The sequence below is a fragment of the Rhinolophus sinicus genome, linkage group LG15 (genome assembly GCF_036562045.2).
Source record: "Rhinolophus sinicus isolate RSC01 linkage group LG15, ASM3656204v1, whole genome shotgun sequence".
Classification (NCBI taxonomy): domain Eukaryota; kingdom Metazoa; phylum Chordata; class Mammalia; order Chiroptera; family Rhinolophidae; genus Rhinolophus; species Rhinolophus sinicus.
Window position 1 is genome coordinate 20,158,715 of NC_133764.1, and position 20,167 is coordinate 20,178,881.

At 52.0% G+C, this 20,167-nt stretch overlaps 2 protein-coding genes across 6 annotated transcripts in view; one reads left to right on the forward strand and one right to left on the reverse strand.

The window, feature by feature from the left end:
* The first annotated feature begins 739 nt into the window (after window positions 1–739).
* On the forward strand, window positions 740–5,246 carry SPACA3 (sperm acrosome associated 3). The gene is made up of 4 exons (XM_019732480.2): window positions 740–1,059; window positions 1,856–2,014; window positions 2,509–2,587; window positions 4,788–5,246. Exons 1-4 carry the CDS (start codon window positions 873–875, stop codon window positions 4,852–4,854), a joined length of 492 nt encoding a protein of 163 aa, XP_019588039.2. The 5' UTR covers window positions 740–872; the 3' UTR covers window positions 4,855–5,246.
* Window positions 5,247–13,655: 8,409 nt separating this feature from the next.
* The window catches only part of ASIC2 (acid sensing ion channel subunit 2), a 960,074-nt gene continuing 953,562 nt past the window's right edge, over window positions 13,656–20,167 (reverse strand). For 2 of the 5 annotated variants that reach the window (XM_019732608.2, XM_019732609.2), the window contains exons 8-10: window positions 18,011–18,090; window positions 16,454–16,522; window positions 13,656–14,600 (exon numbers count right to left, since the gene is read on the reverse strand). In XM_019732608.2, the coding sequence (XP_019588167.1) occupies window positions 14,499–14,600; window positions 16,454–16,522; window positions 18,011–18,090 (251 nt within the window). In that variant the 3' untranslated portion in view covers window positions 13,656–14,498. Of the gene's footprint in view, window positions 14,601–15,349; window positions 15,417–16,453; window positions 16,523–18,010; window positions 18,091–20,167 lie in introns of all 5 variants that reach the window. The other 3 variants (XM_074319708.1, XM_074319707.1, XM_074319706.1) reach the window with 3 other exon arrangements.

The following is a 20,167-nucleotide window of genomic DNA, read 5'->3' on the forward strand; positions in this document are numbered from 1 at the left end:
GTCCACAGGATGGAGAGCTCCTGTGAGAGCACTGACAAGGATCCATTGGACCAAGCAGAACAGTTTCAGCGAGTGGTAATGGGGAAGCTAGTACATTTCACTGGGTTTGAAAACAAAGAGGAGGTGAGAAAATGGTAAACAAGTGAGGGGCGCTTTAAGGGAGGAGGGGCTTTTGCAAGGTGATGGTTTAGAAGGGGCTGTGGGCATGAAGGCATGTTTCAGTATTGCCTTGGGAATCTGTGTGTGTGCAGGAAACAGCCTCCATTTGAGAGGGTTGCAGGTGGCAGTTTTCTGGGGGACCTTGTTTCAGTTCAGACCAGGGGAGGGAGGCTTAGTGCTAGAAGAGTTTCCTTGGCGATTGGGTCTAGGGACTAATTTACACGGATGACACTGCTTGGTCCATCTCCTCTGGGATCATCCACTCATGGCCATATCCCCACGGGGCTACAGATTCACATAAACTTTGGTCTTTGTCCAAAGTTTGCCCCTTCCTAGTCGTGAAATCTTCGGCCTCAGGATTCAGTAATGCCTGGCATGAAGAATGGAGCTTAAAATATGTTTGTTTTCTCCTCCATTTCCCCTCCTCTTCTCTCAGCTGCTGGGGCAGGGTGGTATGAAGCAAGATTGGCAGGGAGAGGGGCTGGCCACAGAGAACCCTCTCCTGGACCTCAGGGGTATGGCTGATGCATCAGCGGGGCTGCAAGGGAGCTGGCTGGCAGTGTTGGTGCCTTCTCCCTATTGCCCTGGCCTTGTTTTCCTTCTTCTTCCAAAGGGGGAGCTGTCTGAGAGGACCACCAGGGCTGTTGAGCGGCCTGCCATCTCAAAGCCCAGCTCGGAGCCAGTGTGCTGAGGGCTTCACCTCTGCCGCCTGCATGCAAGCCAGGAGCGGGGCTCCCAGAAGGCGGCTGTGCCCACCTACGACCATGTTGGTGGCCTTTGCCTCTCTGCTCAGCTGCCTGCTCACCACCGGCGAGGCCAAGGCCTACAGTCGCTGCGAGCTGGCCAGAGTGCTACAGGATTTCGGCCTGGATGGATACCGGGGCTATAGCCTGGCTGACTGTGAGAACCCCTCTCCCTGGCGGGCTTCACCCCCTTCTCATCACCACTTCCTCCCTCCCTCTGCTTCTCCCTCCTCCTTTTCACCCAAGGGCTGTGGCCTCAGGAGCTTTCTGAGCCTCAGTTCTCATTTGGAAAACAAGGATTATATGAGATGGCCGATAGAAAACCCCCAGCACCGAGTCAAATACACAGTAGGCAGGCAACAGACAGCCAAATCAGAATCGTCCCTTTATTTTCACCGCGGCTCAAGTCAGGAGCCAAAGGAACAGAATAGTTTAGTACTCTAATTTTAATCTTGGCATGAAGACCAGATATTCCCATTGAAGTTTAGAGCAAACTGAGCAAATCAGTTAACTTCTGAAAATGATGGCTGTTTCAGGAAGTTGCAAGCACAGCCACACCTGGACTTATTTTCTTCTCTAGTTTTAGGCCCCTATACAGGTCCCACCGGTGTCTCCCTCAGCTCGCCTCTGAAGATGTAGCTCTTGTTCCTTCATTCCACAAACACTTCTTGGGCCCCATTATGTGTGGAACAGAGACAACGGGAAGGTTGCTGACCTAGGGGTGGGGAGGCCTGAGGTCCAGTCTTGACTCTTGCTATTTGGTAGCTGTAAATGACCGCAAGTCACTTTGAGCCGCTGAGCCTTGATGTGTTTATTTGCCAAGAGGGTGGGAGGGCGTCTGCCCTGATGTCCTCTAAGCAGGAGCTGAGGCTTGAAGGAGCTAACGTGTGGGAACTGCACGTTGCATGCTCTGGTCTGGGTGACCCCTAAGCCCGTGTCTCCACCCTATGCAGGGGTCTGTCTTGCCTATTTCACAAGTGGCTTCAACACAGCCGCTGTGGATCACGAAGCTGATGGAAGCACCAACAACGGCATCTTCCAGATTAGCAGTCGGAAGTGGTGCAGAGATCGTAACCCAAATGTCCCCAACCGGTGCCAGATGTACTGCTCTGGTAGGCGGGGCCTGAGTCTAGTGCTGGCTGGGGCCAGGCCTCTGCACCAGCCTTTGCTCTTCGTGGTTTTGTTTGCTCCTTTTACCTTTATCTTTGAATGGGGAGTCCCCCACATCCTGCTGGTCCTACGAAGGAGAGCAGGATGGGGCAAGTGATGAGGGTGGACCCTGTATAAATCTCATTTGGGGTCCCAGATGGGAGACTGTCCTGAGTGCTAGAGCAATGGGGGGGGGGGGGTTGCTTCTGATAGGAGATGAAAGTGATAAAGTAATGCCTGTGTTTTCAAAGGGGTCAAGAGACAGTGTTGGGTTTAGGATGGAGGAGTGTGTGTGTGTATGTGTGTGTGTGAAAGAGAGACAGAGACAGAGAGAGAGAGGGAGGGGGAGGGAGGGAGAGAGAGAGAGAGAGAGAGAGAGAGAGAGAGAGAGAGACTTTTGTGTATATTCAGCTCAGCCCCCTGCTCCCTCATTGTGTTTCTCTGCCTCCCACCCCAGATTTGTTGAATCCTAACCTCAAGGACACTATTATCTGTGCCATGAAGATCGCTCAACAGCCTCAGGGGCTTAGTAGCTGGTGAGTAGCTTTGGGCTGGAGCCCCCCGCCAGGTGATGTGAGCAGGACTGGTGGATGGCAGCAGGAAACTAACCTTTCTGAGTGCCTGCTTTCTCCCAGGCACCATTCCAAAGCTTCACAGTCTAATCGCACAACTTTGGGTGGTAGGGGTTACTACCACGGAGGTATTTATGGATAACACACTGAGTTTCAGGGAGGATAGCAATTCCCTGGAGGTCACGGAGCCGAGCCGGGCTCTTCCAAACTTCCTCTGCCTATGAGTCCACTAGATCTGGGCCTGATAAACCTTTTCCGTTTGTGTTTTTAACTGTGGCATCTTTATCAAAACTAACTTTTATATGAAGGCCCCTGATGTACAGCAGGTCAAATACTAAATTCCCAGCTTGAAGCAGGGCGGGCGCTCCGATCCTCACCCTGTCAGCCTTCTCTTTCCCCACCGCCTTCCCACAAGAGGGGAAGCCACCCTTCTAGGCAAGGGAGTTGGATGTGCATCGATGGGGCGTTAGACTAGATCTTTGGTTCACTGAGGGGCCTCCGTGGCAGCGGCACAGCAGTTTCTCAGCCTCTTCTGATGAGAGTTCCACTTAGTCTCCAAGCTCCCTTTACTCACATTTCTGGATGAGAGAGCAGCAAGGGGAGAAGGTGGGGAAGGTGAAACACTCTGGCTGGCCGGAGCAACCAGAACCATGGACAGATGTGATACACACAAGGCTGGCAAAGTAATTTGAAAGGCACAGAATGTCTAGGGAGAGATTCGAGGCAGGGGGACCAGTGGGGGGGGGGGCTTTGCAGGAGTCTAGGGAGATATAAGGTCCAGATAGAACAGTTGCACAGATGATGGACAGGAGAAGGGTTGGGTGTAAGTGTGTGTGGAGGAGGGCTGGGGACAGGTGATAGGTGAGGGAGAGGAGGAGGAGAAAATGATTGTGAACAGAGACAAGGTCCGAGATGGGCCTTGACAATGGCCACAGCTTAGGAGACATGTTGGTTTGAGAACAGTTGAAGCCCTCAGAACTGAATCAGGGGTGAGGCAGGCTCAGCAGGACATATTGCACAAGTATAAAATCAGGACGGGTGAATGCAAGCTCAGGCAGGAATCCAAGAGTTTAAGGCCTTGGGGGCACCAGCTGGCGTGGAAGAAACAGGTCCTTTGGGGTTAAATCAAAGAACAACTCTCTTTTGTACACTGGGAGTACATTTGTGGCAGGTAGAACCCCTTAGCGGTGATAGAGACTAATAGGAATTGATCCCAGAAGGTGGAAAGCGTGCCGTTTATTCCTTCCACATGCACGCATTGAGAACTTGCCTGTGCCAGGCTCGGGGCTGGGTACTGAGCTTCAGACATGGCTGAGACCCAAGTCTTTGCCCTCAAGGGTCTCACAGTCTAATGGAAGCACGAAGAGGTCAGTCGCTCACTCTTGGTTGCGAGAGCACTAGAGGTCCTTAGGGGCACGCCTGGTCACTGACACTGACATCATGGAGGACACTAGTTATGAAAGTTTGGGACCCCAGGACCCCAGGATCTTGCTTATCTTCCTCAAGATGCCAAAGGGATGCTGGAACAAGGTAAAGGGCCTGGAAGAGTCTACAAATTATAGTTACAACAAGTGAAAGACCCAGGAGAATTGGATGTGTGTGCAGCTCTGTCATTTACTAGCTGTAAATCTTGATCAAGTAATGTTGTGTCTCAGTCTCAGTTTTTCACTTGGAATATAGGGCATGTAATATCTGCCCAGTCAACCTGGTAGGGCTGCTGGGGTGGGGCAGAGAAATGGGTGACAGATGTGGCAGGGCTTTGAAAACTGTAAAGGGCTGTCCTCATGGAAGGGGGCATCACTGTCAGCAGAAGCATCAGTGTAGGAAAAGAACATTGGACTGAGTCTCTGGACCCCAGGACCCCAGGCCTTTGCCACTGACTTCTGAGTGGACAGGGGGCTTGAGCAAATTACTATGTGTCACCATTGGTTAAATAAGGAGGCTAGATAGATGACTTTTTAAGGGCCACTATTTTTTTTTTTTTTTAACTTCTAGTGGGTTCTTTGTTAGTTAACACAGTCTACGTTTCTCTCTTTTCCTCGTTAGCCCTTTTCTTCACCTCACTTCTGGTTTAGAAGCCCCACCTCCGTCCTGTTCTTCTCTGAGCAGAGACTGAGGGCTGCTGTTGATTTGGTCTCTCCTCTTCCCCATCCCCCATCCTCAGGGAGGCCTGGAGGCAGCACTGCCAGGGCAAGGACCTCAGAGACTGGGTGGACGGCTGTGACCTCTAGGACCCTCTCGGGATGGACCAGGCCATGCACAGCAAGCTGCGAAATGTGGTTTGGTTCCTGACCCAGGACTGGGAAGACAAGCCAACTAATAAAGCATACATATAAGTGTGGTTCTCACTTCTATGTAAGTGTGGTTCTAGCGCTGTGTTTCCAGGTGGCGTGTTAGGGCCAGAGCATCTCAGGGCTTCTTCCCCTAGGCACCTGGGCTGGGCTTCAGGTGGACTACAAAAAGCTTACCATGGAAGTCTTGCCTGTATTCTTGGAGGCCGGGGGAGGAGCAGGGGGTGAGGTCAGTGCCTCTCTTAACCACCCCTGGCAGAGTTTCCTGGGCCCTTTACCTGGATCTAGGTTTGTTGGAGTTAGTAAAACAAACAAAAAAACCAACAACGATAACCAAAACAGGATGCCCGAGTTAATTTGAATTTTGGATACACAACAGATACATTTTATTATAAGTATGTCCTAAATATCGTACGGGCCATATTTATATGAAAAAATGCTTTGTTGTGTACTTGAAATTCAAACGTAGCTAGGTGTCCTATATTTTATCTGGCAAACCTACTTGGGTCTGGTGTTGTATACCTCCGGCTTGTTTGGGAGGGTACTTGAAACACTTATTTTCTGTGGCTCTGGTCCCCGAGGGTGGCCAGGGTGCGTGCCTTGGCCCTGACAACGGCTAGCACACTGGCGGCCGGCAAAGGAGTGGTGCAATGACTGGTGGCTACCACCAGGGGCTTCAGCTAGGGCTCTAACCCTGCTCTCCAGTGCCCTCTAGTGGGTGCCACTGAGAGTGATGACACATCCTGGGTATGGAAGCCGTCACTCATGTTGTTGCATGCTGGCTAGGAGGCTGGAGCGTGGGGTGGATGGCCCAGGTAGCTTTCCGTCAGCGAACTGCAGTTCTCTGTCTTCCTCAATATGCGGGAATCTCAGAAGGAGGCAGCACTGTCTCCCATTAACCTAGAGCTCAGTGTCTCCAGCCCCTGGGGATGAGCTATGTCTGAAGAAGGCAGGTGGGCGGAGTCTCGGGATCACTGTAGAGGTGGTGGCAAGACCAGCAACTGAAGTGATGTCTGAGAGGCGGAGCCCTGAGTTCAGATTGCAGATTTTTCTGGAAAGGGCTCAGGGAACCCTCCACGTACTGAACTGTCCGTTGAGGCATGGCTGGCTGGTGATGCCCAGGGAGAAGAGTGGCCTACGATGCCGACCACCCCTCCACACCAACTTGCCGTTTCCAAATGCCACTGGTCAGCCAACGCCAGAAGGGTGGCTGAGTGTCACAAGTGGTGAAGCAGGCTACTTTCCTTTCACCACTGGTCTGGTGTTGGGCCACTCCTATCCCCACCTGTGTCTCACCCTGGTTTCCGGTTCTGCATCCCAGTGGAGCTCTTGCCTCCAAGTCAAGACAATGATAAAACTTGAGGGCTGTTCAACAAGTGGACAGTGATGAAAGACCAGATCCTTCCTGGGAGTCCACGGTTGGGGGAGATCAACGACTAATGGATCCATTCTCATTAATAGGGCTACTGCTCTCTCCCCCCCCTTCCCCCTGCCTCCGCCCCCCCCCCCACACTCCAGTTCAAGCTGTTGTTTCTCAGTCTAGTTGTGTAGGACACAGCTCCCTGGCTCATACTGGTATTAGGAGCTTTGCCCTCTCACCCCGGCTGAGGCAGGCGGTCTCCAGTTGTTGGTCGGCCACTCACAGCAGCTCACGGCAGCTCTCGCCGGCTGCCGGCTGCTCACACTGGCTGCTGGCCACTCACACTGGCCACTAGCCACTCATGGCATCACACGGTAGCCCACAGCAGCACACAGCAGCCCGCGGCAGCTCACACCAACCTCTGGCTGCTCACGGCAGCCCAGCTCCAGGGAGAGCCGTTGTTCACAATCTTAGCTGTAGAGGGGGCAGCTCACTGGTCCATGTGGGAATTGAACCAGCGACCTTCTGCATTAGGGGCACGGTGCTCCAACTGCCTGAACCACCATGCCGGCCCCTGCTCTCTTTTTAATATTAAAGGAAACATTGTGTGCTACCATGTGCTATGCATTATCTAAGTTAGACCCTAGAACAATAACTGTGATAGAGGTACCATTATTATCCCCATTGTACAGATAAGGAAACAGAGGCTCTGTGGAGATAAATTTGCACCCAGGTCAATATAACTCCATGGTGCTTGTCGTCACTGTACTGTGAGGAGAGCTGGTTGTCCTGCGTCACCACAGTCATCTCTCTCCCTCAACAGCTGGAGACCCATGGCCCACCATCTATGTATGATTTGTACCCTCTCCTTCAGCTTTACTTTAGATGGCTGTTGCCTGCAACCACCTGACTGTTCCTCTGGGTCCCATTCACCCAAGAGTAGGTGGAATGAAGCCCTTGGAATCAAAGGGAGAGTTGTTAAAAAGACTTGGAGGCTCTGGGCTGGCGTGATAGCCCCAGGGCCAGTCAAGGTGGGGCTGGCAGGGATCCTGGGGGCCTGGGATGGGAGGCTGACCAGGAGCAAGCAGAGATGGAAGAGGAGTATCCAAGGGAGAGTGCCTCAGCCAAAGCCTGTACACGAGAATTAAATGGTCTGTAGTTCCCCCTGGAAGGCCCAATTCCTAAGTGAAGTGCTCACATTGGCTGTATCCAGGCTGTATCCTGGGGTCCCCTTGCTTCCAAGTCACGCTCTGACCCTGCATTCCCTGGGTCACTATGTTCAGTCTGTTTTACCTATTTAATATCTCCTGAAACGTCCCTCCTTTCCATCCATATGCCTCTACTTTAAATCAAGCCCCCAGCACTTTTTCCCTAGGACCATTGCAATGGCCTCATAAGGGTATCCCTTGCTATCTCGCCTCCCCCCTCAGAGTGAAGTTTCCACCTTGTTACTCTCACTGGCATCCTGGTTCCAATGGCTTTTCTCCAGTTAAAGTCCAAGTTCCTTGGCTTGGTACACAAGTTCTTTCATGACCCAGGCTCATACAGATTCATTTCTCAACTGTTCAGCAACTTTTGCTCTAGCTGGTTTGTATCCATGAATTTCGTTCCCTGAGCAAAACATGCTGCTTCATCCCATTCACCACCAGCTACCATTCTTCCTCTTGCTCATTACACTCCAGGGAGTAGACACTCTCCTTCCATGCAGCAAGCTTGCCTTCACCACAGGGGATTCACGCCACCCTTGTCTTCCTGGAATGCCATTTCCTCAGCTCTGTGAGTGGCTGTTCCTTTCTCTTCAGTCAGAGCTTGTCCTAATTTTATCAACTCAGAGTGACTTCTCCGACCACTCTAAGTTCTTGTCTGCTCCCAAGCCTTTGCTCAGATAGCTCTTCTATAAACCTGCCTGCCAGGCAACTTCCACCCACTTCTCAAGGCTTTCCACCAAAACCTGCTCCGTCTCAGCCCAGCAGACAGACCCTCGGGCACCTCCAATGTAGCTCTGTCTGCTAAGGTTCGTCTGTTGCCCCAAGTTCTGTTGCCCGATGAGACTCTGAGCTCCCCGAGACTGTCTTCTTGGTTTCTGAATCCCCAGGGACTAGCACAGTGCCTGAAATAGAGTGGGCACACAGAAAATGCTTGTGGAGAGAGGGAGTCTGGACAGAGACCCCCACCCGGCACTGGGAAGTCTTCTTTCAGCAGTTTCTTTTTTTTTCCCCCAGTGGTTTCTTTACCTTCCTCCCTCTAAGGTAGGTTCAGCTGGATGTGCTTTGGTGCCCACCAATCACTTTCTGTGGGGCCTATTTTAATTTGGATAGAATTCCTTTTGAGAAGAAGCCATGAAGTCTGAATTACACTAAAGACAAATGGTTCATAACGGCGATAAGTTAGCCAAATAAGCCACTCCCTTCAGAGACACAGCGTGGAGAGCAGCTTCCAGGAGGCTAGAGGTCTAAACTGCGCCTCCCAGGGTATCACTCACACCCTTTACCAGGGGTGGGTTTTAGTTTTTTTTTTTTTTTAAACAAAAGCATCATTGCAGTTCTACTCAGAAATGAATGAAATGTTATGAAATGTCAACGGCGTGTGTCTGGGGGCTCCACGTCACCCGGAGAACATTACGCGTGCATTTCCTGCATGCAGTGGATGCAGTGGTCCCATTCCTTAAGAATCAGGCCCCAGGGATGTTTGCAAAGCCATGTTACAGTTGCTTTCTATGTATGCAGGTCTCCTCAGCCCTCAGAATTGCCACATGCATAAGATAATTTTATGAACTCACAGCTCTAAGGTTCTCTGTTCATATCCATTTTCTGCGTGTTCATTCATTTTGCCATCTGCGAGAACTCACTAGTACACAAACGGCAGCAGGTGCCAAAGGTTTAAAAAAATTATGGGAGAGAAAACTTGAAATTGATCAAATCCTAGCTGTCATTTATTTTCCCCTTCCTGTAAATTGAAAAAATGGCAGTCATTACGTCATTTCAGGAGAGGAAATGCTGGTTGCTCTTTGTGGTACTGTGGTCTTCTGGAGGAGAGTTTAACACTTGTAGACCCAGACGGCTCCACTTATCAGTATGTAACTAGAGGATGGGTTCTGGGGCTCCATAACCCCTTAAAATCATATGCAAACTTGATGTATATCTATGTGACCACGTGCATTTTTTTTCTGGGGAGAGAGTTCATAGCTTTCACCTTATTTTTAATCCAAGCAAATGATCTAAACAAGATGAAGAATCAATGTTTTACAGGAAGAAAAGATAGGAAGTGTATGTCTTAGCTTATTTAATTTTCACAACAACCCTGAAAACTAAATATCATCATCTCCACCTCATAGACAGGAAATAGAGGCTCTGAGCAGTAAGTTCAATATCTGCTTAGATACCTGACACCCATGCTCAACTTAGACTCATGAACTGTTAGAGTTGGGATTTCACCAAAGAAATCCTCTGTTCATTTCCCGCCCCCTCTTCTTTTACAGAGGAGGAAATGTAGGCCCAGAGAAATGAATTACATTGTCCAAAGTTATACGGTCCGTTTACAGCAGAAATGGGCTAGAAATAGTCTTTTACTCTCTGTCCAAAGCCTTTGCCTACCTATTGCTTTGTTCTTGCAAAGCCAGTGAGTGGAGGTTAAATTGAATTGGTAAGAAACTCTCCTCCTCTCACCTGTCCTCAGGCTGGGTGGTTCCCACTGACCTGTTTCATGGTCCCCAGGGACCTCCTGTCCCCAAACGCACTCAACCTATTAACCTTAGGAATAGACAAATGCATGCGCAAAATGATTCCACGTGCCAGGAATCTCAAATGAGTGGGGAGAAAGCCATGAGCTAAATAGACCAACGCTTGGCTTGGGAAATACCTTCCTAGACACTTGGAGAGCAGAGGAGGGAGCTTGAGGACTTTAGCCATGATACACCCCTCAGTGTGGTAACCAGGCCCCTCATCCTTGGGCACCTGCCTATCTCTCAATGGTCATTTTGGACACTTTCCCCTTTCACTGCTCTGCTCAGGTCCCCTGGACTGTGCTTTCTCCAGCACCCACCCTCCTAGCTTTGCATATGCTGCTCTCTCACTCTCCTTTCACTGCAAAACTCCGATTCATCTTTCCCAGTCATCTGTTTACTTGTCAGCATCCCCTGCTCGGATGATAAATTCCTTGAGGGAAAGTGCCTGGCACATAATAGGCAGGTGATCAATACGAGTTGAATGATGGTGAATCTTTGCTCTTCACGGCTTTCTCCTTCCTCCATTGCCCTGCTCCCTTCCCAACTAGGCCAGGAAGTTGGTTTTGTGCAGCTTAGGGTCTGCCTAGCAACGTGTGGATCAGGGCTGGCCACCGCCCTCCCCTCCTCCCACCGTGAAAGCAAATTCCTTGGCCTCTTGAGCTTCCCTTCTTTGTAACAGAGGGGCACATTCACTGGCGTTTTCTGAAAATCCTTACCTCTGCTCTGAGTTTAGTTCTCAACACTGAATAGAAATCTCTGAGCATATGGAGGAAGAGGTCCCCGGCCTCTTCTTGGGCCTCTGAGCTGAGCTTTACCCTGAGGAAAGCGCGACCCACCCATTTTACCCCTGTGAGCAGGGCCTGCCTCTGACTACCTCCTTCCCAGCTCACCAGGCACCTTTCTCCAGACACCCTCTGAACCCGTTCTCACATGGCATCTCTATGGTTAAGACTCTTACAAAATCAGCCGCAAGTTGGAAAGAGGAAAATAAAAGAACTCCAGTCTCTCTCTGCCAAAACAACCAAATAATGGCATGTAAGCAGCCAGCTCTGTCCTGGGATGGCTACTCATAGAGGTGGTCACGCCTTTGGCTCCTTAGCTGCAGCAGACTCCAATAATTCTGTTTCTGAGGTCATGTGCCATTATTTTATTGGTTAATTGACTTATTGATCTCACCCTTTGAGGTCACTGATAATTCAAACTTGTGGTATGGGCTTGCGATCGTTCTAGACTGCTGGCCTTCGTGCCATTATTTGGGTCACTCTCAGAAACGTGACACATCCCCACGTCTTCTCTGTCTACAGATCTCTCCAGGTCTTCATGAAGGAAATGTTACACATGTGGCTACTTGTTTGAAATGATGATAATAAAACACTCCCCCCCACCCCACCCCCGCTCCCAGGAATGTCGGCAGACAACAAGGTCTTTGGCTAACAGCCAGTCAATAGTAATCAGTAGCTGGCTATCGATTAGCTCTCTGGAATTTGCTGCCTTGTTTTCTTTAAACAGGTTACGTTTGTAGACCTGCTCGGAGACGAACAAAGCTGGGATCCCCAGCTCAGAAGAGGCACATACATACGTGAGGCAAGAAGCAATTAAAACCCGTTAGAATATTCTTTGCTCCATCCCAAATCGATGTGAAGTTTTTGTTGTTGTTGTCTTTGAAAAAGGAAGTCAGAAATCCAGTGGAGCCATTCAAATTGCAACTTAATCTATAGATTTTTAAAAACGTCTGAAATTGTGAAAGTGGAATAAGACAGAAGCATCCATTAGTCTCCAAACTCACTAAACAGACATTTCGTTGGGTTCCTGTCCCTGATGGGAGCACTGATGGGACCCTGATGGGACACTCCGTCCTCTTCTGCCTGTGACAGGCGAGCCACCAGCAGGACGTTTTCCAGCCTGAAGCAGTGTGGAGTTAGTTCGTCTCAGGAAAGGGGCTTCCATACCCCGGCAGTCTGGAGCAATGATTGCGCTCAGGCCTTCTTGCTTTAAGTGCGTTTACAAATGGAACTGTGACCTTGGGAGCCTGGGGGTGTAGCTTTGGTTGCCACTAACTTACGGGGTGACCCGAGGCAAGTCCCTTCCCTTCCCTATTGGGGCTGCTTTTTTGGAAAATGGGGACTGTCGGTTATACAGTCCAAAGGGCCTGTGGTAGGCGGAATAATGCCCCCCAAAGATGTCCACCTCCTAACCCTGGAGCCTGTGACTATGCTACTTCTCACGGCAAAAGAGATTTTGAAGATGTGATTAACTGAACCTTGAGATGGGAAAGTTACCCTGGATTACCGCGGGGGCCCAATTTAAGCACAGGGTCCTGGAAAAATGGAAGAGGAGAGGATCTAAGTTAAACGGAGCTGTAACTACGGGAGAAGGTCATTGTTGTGTGATGTGAGAAGGACACAATCCATCATCGCCCGCTTTGAAGAAGGAGGAAGAGGCCGGGAGCCAAGGATGTTGGTAGCCTGTCGAAGCTGGAATGGTGAGGAAACGGGTATTCCTGAGAGAACAAGGTGTGGGCTGTGTACTCCTGGTGTGAGGCGCTTTTCAATTGGTCACATTGGGTAAATATCTTTTCCTTGTGCTAGCAGGTTGGGCAGGAGAGAGAGAGAGAGAGAGAGAGAGAGAGAGAGGGAGGGAGGGAGGGAGGGAGGGAGGGAGGGAGGGAGAGAGAGAGAGAGAGAGAGAGGGAGGGAGGGGGAGAGAGAGAGAGAGAGAGGGAGGGAGGGGGAGAGAGAGAGAGAGAGGGAGGGAGGGAGGGAGAGAGAGAGAGAGAGAGAGAGAGAGAGAGAGAGAGAGAGAGAATTGGACGGCAGTGCAGGGACTGGAACCCTGAGCCCCACTCTAGCCACTGCTTTTGTGCATCTGTGTATGAGCAGAAGGTGCAGACCACATCAGACCTCTCTTCAAGGCTTTGGGGGAGACTTTGAGTTGGAGTGGTGGGGGGACGTAGGGGGAGTAAATGTTAGGCTACAGGAACTGAGCCTATGGAGTTAACAGGATGCAGTGAGGAAAAGGATTCTGCCTGAACAGGAAGGTCTCTTTTGCCACAGGGGGGCTTGAAAGAGCAGGCCCCCTCCCCACCAAAGGCACCCCCCAACCTCCTTTCCCATGTGAACATGCTCTCAGGAGTCGTGGGGAGCAAGGCAGAATGCAAATGTGACCTGTGCAGGGACAAGCAGGTCTGTTTCCTGTAGGTGAGGAGGTGGGGTGCAGAGAGCGTACGGAAAAGTTGGTATGTCAGAGTGGGTCCCCCTGGGGCCTGTGTCCAGCCCAAGTTCACTGATGGGGTCAGGGTCGGGAGGAGACAGGACAGAAGGCAGAAGAGCAGAGGGACGGGAAGGCGTCCTTTATGGTTTTCAGGTCTGGGCAGCGTTCTCTGCCCCCCCCCTCTTCATGCTACATGTTTATGGTCTAGGGCAGTGTCATTCAGACTGTGGGCTGGGACCTATTAATGGGTCACGAAGTCACTTCCAAGGTTGCGATCAATCATTTTTACAGATTTCGACTAGAATATACCTTTCGCCAAGTTAAGTATTGTTGCATAAAACTTGATCTCTATAATCTGTGGTTTTTGACTGGTCAGGCCTGGCCCTCTCCTAAGCCCTCAAGGAAAGAGATCTGAGTGTGGGGGAAAGGCAGAAACCACTCAGCCACTTCCACAAGACCAGCTTTTAATATGACCATGATTGGAAGCACAAATAAATAAACGCCAGAGAAAATGGAACAACCAAACCAAAGCAAACCTCAGAACATCAAAACCCAAAATCAGAAAACAAAACGGATCTCAGACAGACAGACGATGAAAGCCCTCCCCCCCCACCAGGAAACAGACTCAGACTGTACAAGCCGTGTCACAGGGAGAGCAGAAGGACACGGGTGCCCTGGATGAGTACTGGAGTCACCCAGACCATCGTGCCTCCATCACAGGCGCTGGGACGCGAGGGGGTTGGCCTGCTCACCCTGTGGGCCAGCTCGGGGGGACAGGGGTTTGTGGACAGGTTAAGAACCTTCACAAACGACACAAGGACCGGACGTAATCGACAGTTCTGCGGTTTCCCTCTTGATGGTGCAGTTGTGATTCCAGTGTGGCCTCATGGTGACTCTGGGGCTGGAACCTGGTCCCCCTGCATGGCTGCAGGGTGGTGGCTGGAAACTGCACGGAGGCGTGTCATGTATAGAGACAGACGTGGAGGTGGTGCCATGAGAAGTCTGAGCATGCAGGTGATTTATACATCTGGCAGTGAGATGTGATGGCAGGTTGGTCCTCGGACAGTTCCAGAGTGGGACGCATTTGTCCTAAGAGAGATGCACGGCAGGGCCCGAGGACACGTCCTGTCAGACGTGGCGATAGCGAGGTTTTGGCAGATTGTTTGCTATGTGTGCATAGGGGGCTCTTGCTTCTTTCTGTCATCAGGGGCCATCCCGTCTGAGCCTGCTGTCCCCTGTCCTGGGTCTTGGGCCTCAAGGTGTGTTTGTGGGGTGGTGGTCCGAGGGCTGTCAGCAGGCAATCTCCTCCAAGGTCCCCAGGGCTGTCTGCATGGGCACATTCACAGTGTGGCTGATGGTTTCAGAGTGGTTTGGCATTGTGTCACAAGTGCTCTGGAGGGAAGGGGAAGGCGTTTATATTTATTTAGCAAAAACTCATCACGATGTTACAGGCAGGCCTGGGGACAATTCTCCCCACGTGTGGGTCCTCTTGGGGCACTGCTTCTCCTGCACTGGTTTGCCATCTTAAGGCATGAGGATGAAAAGCCCCTTTGCCTCCAGAATTCTCACCATTGCTCACCTAGTAGGTGCCCACTGCGGTGGGCACAGGGTTCCCTGGTGATGAGGTTCAGTAGCTGGTTTGATCTTCTCTCCTAGAGGTCCCCTGGTGTGGCGCCTGAAGCTACGTCTGAGAGGTGTGTAGCTTTGGGGCTGGATGGTCCCCAGCCTCAGGGGCCTCCTTTGGGGCCTACCTGGGGTGAGCGGGTGCAGCCCGTGGCTAATCCTGGGGCAGGGGGTGGCAACTACTGAGGCCAAGCTGCGAGGGCTGAGGGCCCCGATAGCCAGAACCAGAGCTGGGCCTCAGGGAACAGTTGTCCTGGGTCCCTGAGCAGGGCACGGTGGAGACGGCTGTGAATCTTCAGGGAGATTCCCAGGCTGCTCTGGGCTACGGCGGGTGGGAGTCTGAGCGGCCCGGGAGCAGAGAGACTGGCCAGGAGGCTGTGCCAAGCATCTGGGGGAGGTCTGACGAGGACAGTGCTGGGCAGAGGAGGAGGGGACAGACGGGAGGCTGGGACTCAGACATTTGAAGGCAGGAGGGAAGGGGGGGTGAGGGAGCAAATCCACACTTGCTGAGCACTTACTATAAACTAGGCAACGCTGACTGCTTTACAGGCTGCTCTCACTTCATCCAAATGACACCCCAGGTCCCTGCGATGAGGCAGAAGCTCAGGGAGGTAAGGAAGTGAGTAACATGTCCCCAGAGACACAACTAAGAAGCAGGGACCTGGGATCCAGCCAGGTCAGCTCAGTTCAGAGCCTGGGCCCCTTTCACACTGCCCCTCCGAAACAGAAGCTGTCTGCTGTTCAAACAGAGGCTGCAGGGCCTGAGAGAATCAATGGGAGATGTTTAGCCTAGGAGATGGGTAGAAAAATAGTGTCTGGAACAGAGATGGAACCAGTGATACCTGTACCAGACAGCTGAGCCTGGAGCCCAGGAAGGGATTGAGTTTGGGAAGGAGAACAGACAGCCATGAGAGGGGCTGCCTGTCTGGCTCTAGGCAAGTGAGGTAGAGGAGGACAGTGGTCAGAGCGTCTTTTGTGTCCAGCTCATATCACCAGCTGTGTGACCTTGGCCTCTGGGCTCCAACAGTCTCAAACAAAAATGGACATAAAAATAGCCCTTTCTCTAGGGTGACCGTACGGTTGAAATGCCATGGCACTCTTAAGGCACGCAGGCCAGGGCCTGACACGTAGCAGGCATACAGCAGTCAGTAGTTATTCTGGGTATGTTGCTGCTACCAGCTTCACAGGGCCCCACACCCCATGTCCCCTTCAAACGGAGTAGAGTACCAGGGACGTCCCAGCTTGCATTTTGCCACCCTGGGCAATAAGGGAGCAGACTTGCACAGAGCCTCTCTGGTTCTTTCAAGGCCATAAAATGAGGGGAGTAGCCCTGTGGCCCGGGGGAAGCTGGACCAGAGAGGCAGGACCTACCCTTGGAAGCACCTCTTGGTACCCACAGCATCCACGACTTACTGTCAGGCTCTGGGATGAGTCTCAGAGAGAGAGAGAGACTCGAGGCTCAGTCACAGTGCCCTCGGGTTTGGGAGCTGACAGGGTTTCGTTAGCCATGGGAAGGTGTGAGGGGAGGTACACTGCTCTGCCCCTGGTCCCAATACCTGGTTGCATGTGGCCTGTACAAGTCAGAGTTGCAAATCAACCCACAGCCCACGAGATGCTCTTACCACGTTCTCATCGTGGCTCCCTTCATCCTCTTCTTTGCCAAGCAGGTCTAATAGCTTCTCTTTGATCAGCTGGAAGCAAAGCAGGAAGGGGTTTGTCAGGCTGGGAGATTGGTACGAAGGTAAAGAGACCTCCCTCCACTCGGCTCAGCTCGGGAACCACAGAGGCAGTGGCTGCCTGGGCGGTGGCTGGAGAAACCATGGCAGGAGCTCTGCCTGGCAGCCAGCTCGAGGAGCCTCTGCCCGGTCTTTGGACAGAAATGGGATTTGGGTGCAGGTGCTAGAGTTTGGAAGAGGTCACAGGAGGGCCCTATCTCGCAGTGTAAACCACTTTTGCCTGTGGATGGAGAATGTGGGTACATGTACGTGCTGGCACGGCTCCCCTCCCCGTCTGTGCTCACAGCGGCCTGGGAGCCAGCCCTTTGCTGATGTTAGGCCTGGGGAACAAGATTACTAATCACTTTTTAGGCCTGGCAGCTCCACAGTTCATAAGATCAGGGCACACTTCACTTCATGACATTCTATTCTTAGCAATAAACGGTGGTTATTAAATATGTTATGTGGTGTGATTCAATGTCCATAATTTTGTACAGCTTTTCACAAAAATTAAGCAATAAAGCAGAATAACATCTGGCCAGGGGTTGTGGGTTGGGTTTGGGGAACAAGGTCACCGTGCTGAGAGGCAGGGTGTGAGATCGAGGGGACCCAGCCCTCACAATGATTCCCAATGAGCAACCTTTGGTTCTTGCCAGCCTCTCTGAGAAGCAGACGCTGCTGTGCAGGCTGTTTGCTGGACCCAGACTCAGGTGGTCCTAGGGCCTGGACATGCCTTAGGCATTCTGGTGCCCCTACAGCCAGCTGGGTTTGGGAGATGCCGGTAGGAAGGCTGACGGGCACCAGGAGCTCTCAATGCTGGAAGTCGCTGTCTGTTGTTTGAAAAGCTTTTGGAAGCTTTGTTCCAACTGCCTCTTCGGGGAGACATGTTAGCAGCCAAAAGCGGCTGGTGTACCCTTGCTCTCCTCAGGATGGATGAAGCTTGCCAGGAAATGCCTCTTACTTCATCCTGCCTGGACCATGAACGCACCACTCAGGTGATGGGCCACCCAGAGGGCAGGTGCGTGCGTGCGTGCGTGCATGCGTGTGTGAGTGTGGGGTATGTGTGTGTGTGATGTGAGTGTGGGCATGTGGTATGAACGTGTGGGTGCAGACACACCCAGGTATGAGGCCACGACCTCTGGCTGTGCCGTGGGAGGGGCTCAGAGCTGGCCTCAGCTCAGTCTCGTCTCCTCCTCATCCCTTCCCCTCCCTCCCTGAGAGGGTAGACAGCCCACTGCTCTTCCCTGTCCCTGAAAAGAGGACTGTGGCTCCCACCTCCCTTACGTTCACCCCTCCCCCCCCAGGCCTAGGATTCAGTGATAGACAGTATCCATGGTCAGGGAGGAGAAAGCAGACTCTGCAGGAGAGAGGCCATCCTCTCCCCTGACCTTTGGTTCTGGACATTGAAGCAGGATGAGGGCACGCACCTATGGTCCGTTTCCCACGAGCAATCCCAAATCTTACCTCATAAATATAATCAAAGAGCTCTAGTATTGTGAGGATACTAGCACCAATAAACAATCCCATCTGGCCACCAATATCACCTGGAGAGAGAGAGAAAAGACCAAAGGTTTGGCTTTACTCACAGTGCTTCCAGGAAGGAGTGAATAGATTAGAAACTTAGAAACCAGACCTTCTGAACCGGTTCCCTTCCACGGGGAGCCTGGGCTTGTAACTGGAAGGCCAGGCCTTTGACAAGTCCCTCCTTCAATGTAAAGCTCTGAGAGCGGATGTTTTGCAGCACCCAGTGGGGATGGGAACTAACCTAACTGCTTATTGGAGGAGCCCAGTATACACCTCATAGGCTCATAGGCTTGCCAATTACATTCAGAACCACACTGATTGGGCCCTGCATTGGCTCTGGGCTGGAAATAGAGATGTGTGTGGTCTTTGCCCCAGGCAAGGGCAATCTGTCCTGGGACATATGTATCAGGTGCCCTGGGTGGGGGTCTTGGGAACAGCGGCACAAGAAGCTCTCCCAACCCCTGCTTCAATCATGACATGGGGCACCTGTCACCCTTGGGAGGCATTATAGGAAGCATCGCCTTCCCCAAAGGTAAATGTTCTTTGGGTTCTTTCCAGAGCAGGGGGTCTTGTCTTGGGGTGCATGGGGCCCCCATGAGCAACGTTCATCTAGACTGGTCTTTGGCTCCCCCTGCATCAGACTCCTGGAAGACTTGTAATTAGCGTTGATGCCCGGACCTAGCGTATGCTATCAAATCAGAATCTCTGGGGATGGAATCTGGAAGTCAGGAGCTTTAGGTCCCCCAGGGGGTTCTCTGGCCCACCAGAATTTGAGAACTATCCTCCTGTGGGACCTTCAGATGGCTGGAGACCTGAAATAGAATGAAAATGCTATATGTGTGTGCCTGGGCATTTGTACTGGGAGAATTCATATTTGAGAGGCTTTTATCAGATTCGTCAAGGGGTTGTGATCTCCCAAAAGCCCAAGTGCTTTGCTTCACGGCTCTCCAGGGCACTGAGGGTGAAGTGGCCACCAGCTTGCTGTGTGGCTTTGACAAGCCCTGACCCTCTCAGTAGCTTTGCCTTCAAACAACCCTTGGTGGTGGAGCTGGTTGGGAAGAGGGTTGGAGATGAGATGTGAAGTCCTTTCCCGCTGTGATCTTTAAGACTGGGCTGGGAGAGCGCTGGGAACGGAGTGGGGGGCATTATTGGGGGTGGGCATATAGTCCTACTGGAGATTCCAGGCTGACCTCCTGGTCTGAGAACCTCCTGATGGGAATGTCTGCCCACTCCTCTCCTGATTATAGCTGCGAGGAGCCCAACAACCACACCTGCAGGTAAACAAGCTAAGATGGCGGGGAGGAGGCTCACCCTTGTGGCGCTTGGTGCTGGGCTCAAAATGGATCCCCCTCATTCCTCTCCTCCCCCAGTGGACACTCTAATATCCTTACTGGCAGCTAACTGGGTAATGTGCACTCATGTGTGTGCATGTCAGGTGTGAGTGTGTGTTTGTATGTGCACACGGTACAACTGAGTGTGGGTACAAGCCAGGGTGCCGTGTGGTCGCATGTGTCTGTGTAGGGACAGGCGGCCCGTCTGGCCATTGATGGCTTCATGTAGGAGGCTCTCTATGTCTGGGGTAGGTACACTGAGTGTGTCTAAGCGTGCGTGTCTGTGGCTTGGTGGAGGTGGGCACCGTGTGTCTGAGTGTGGGGAACATGAGGGAGCATGTGTAAGTGTGAGTGTGCTTGTGTGCATGGGCAGTTGTGTGTCATGAGTGTGTGAGTGTGGAGGCATGCGGTGGGTGGGCACGTACACGTCTCTGTAGCTGAATGGCTTGCATGTAGGTCTGTGAGGTGTGTGTGGCCACCACGGTGTGTGTGTGGCTCAGCACGGTGAGTGTGTGGTCACCACAGTGAGTGTGTGGCTCAGCACGGTGAGTGTGTGGTCACCACGGTGAGTGTGTGGCCACCATGGTGAGTGTGTGGTCACCACGGTGAGTGTGTGGCCACCACGGTGTGTATATGGTCACCACGGTGAGTGTGTGGTCACCACGGTGTGTATATGGTCACCACGGTGAGTGTGTGGTCACCACGGTGAGTGTGTGGTCACCACGGTGAGTGTGTGGCCACCACGGTGTGTGTGTGGTCACCACGG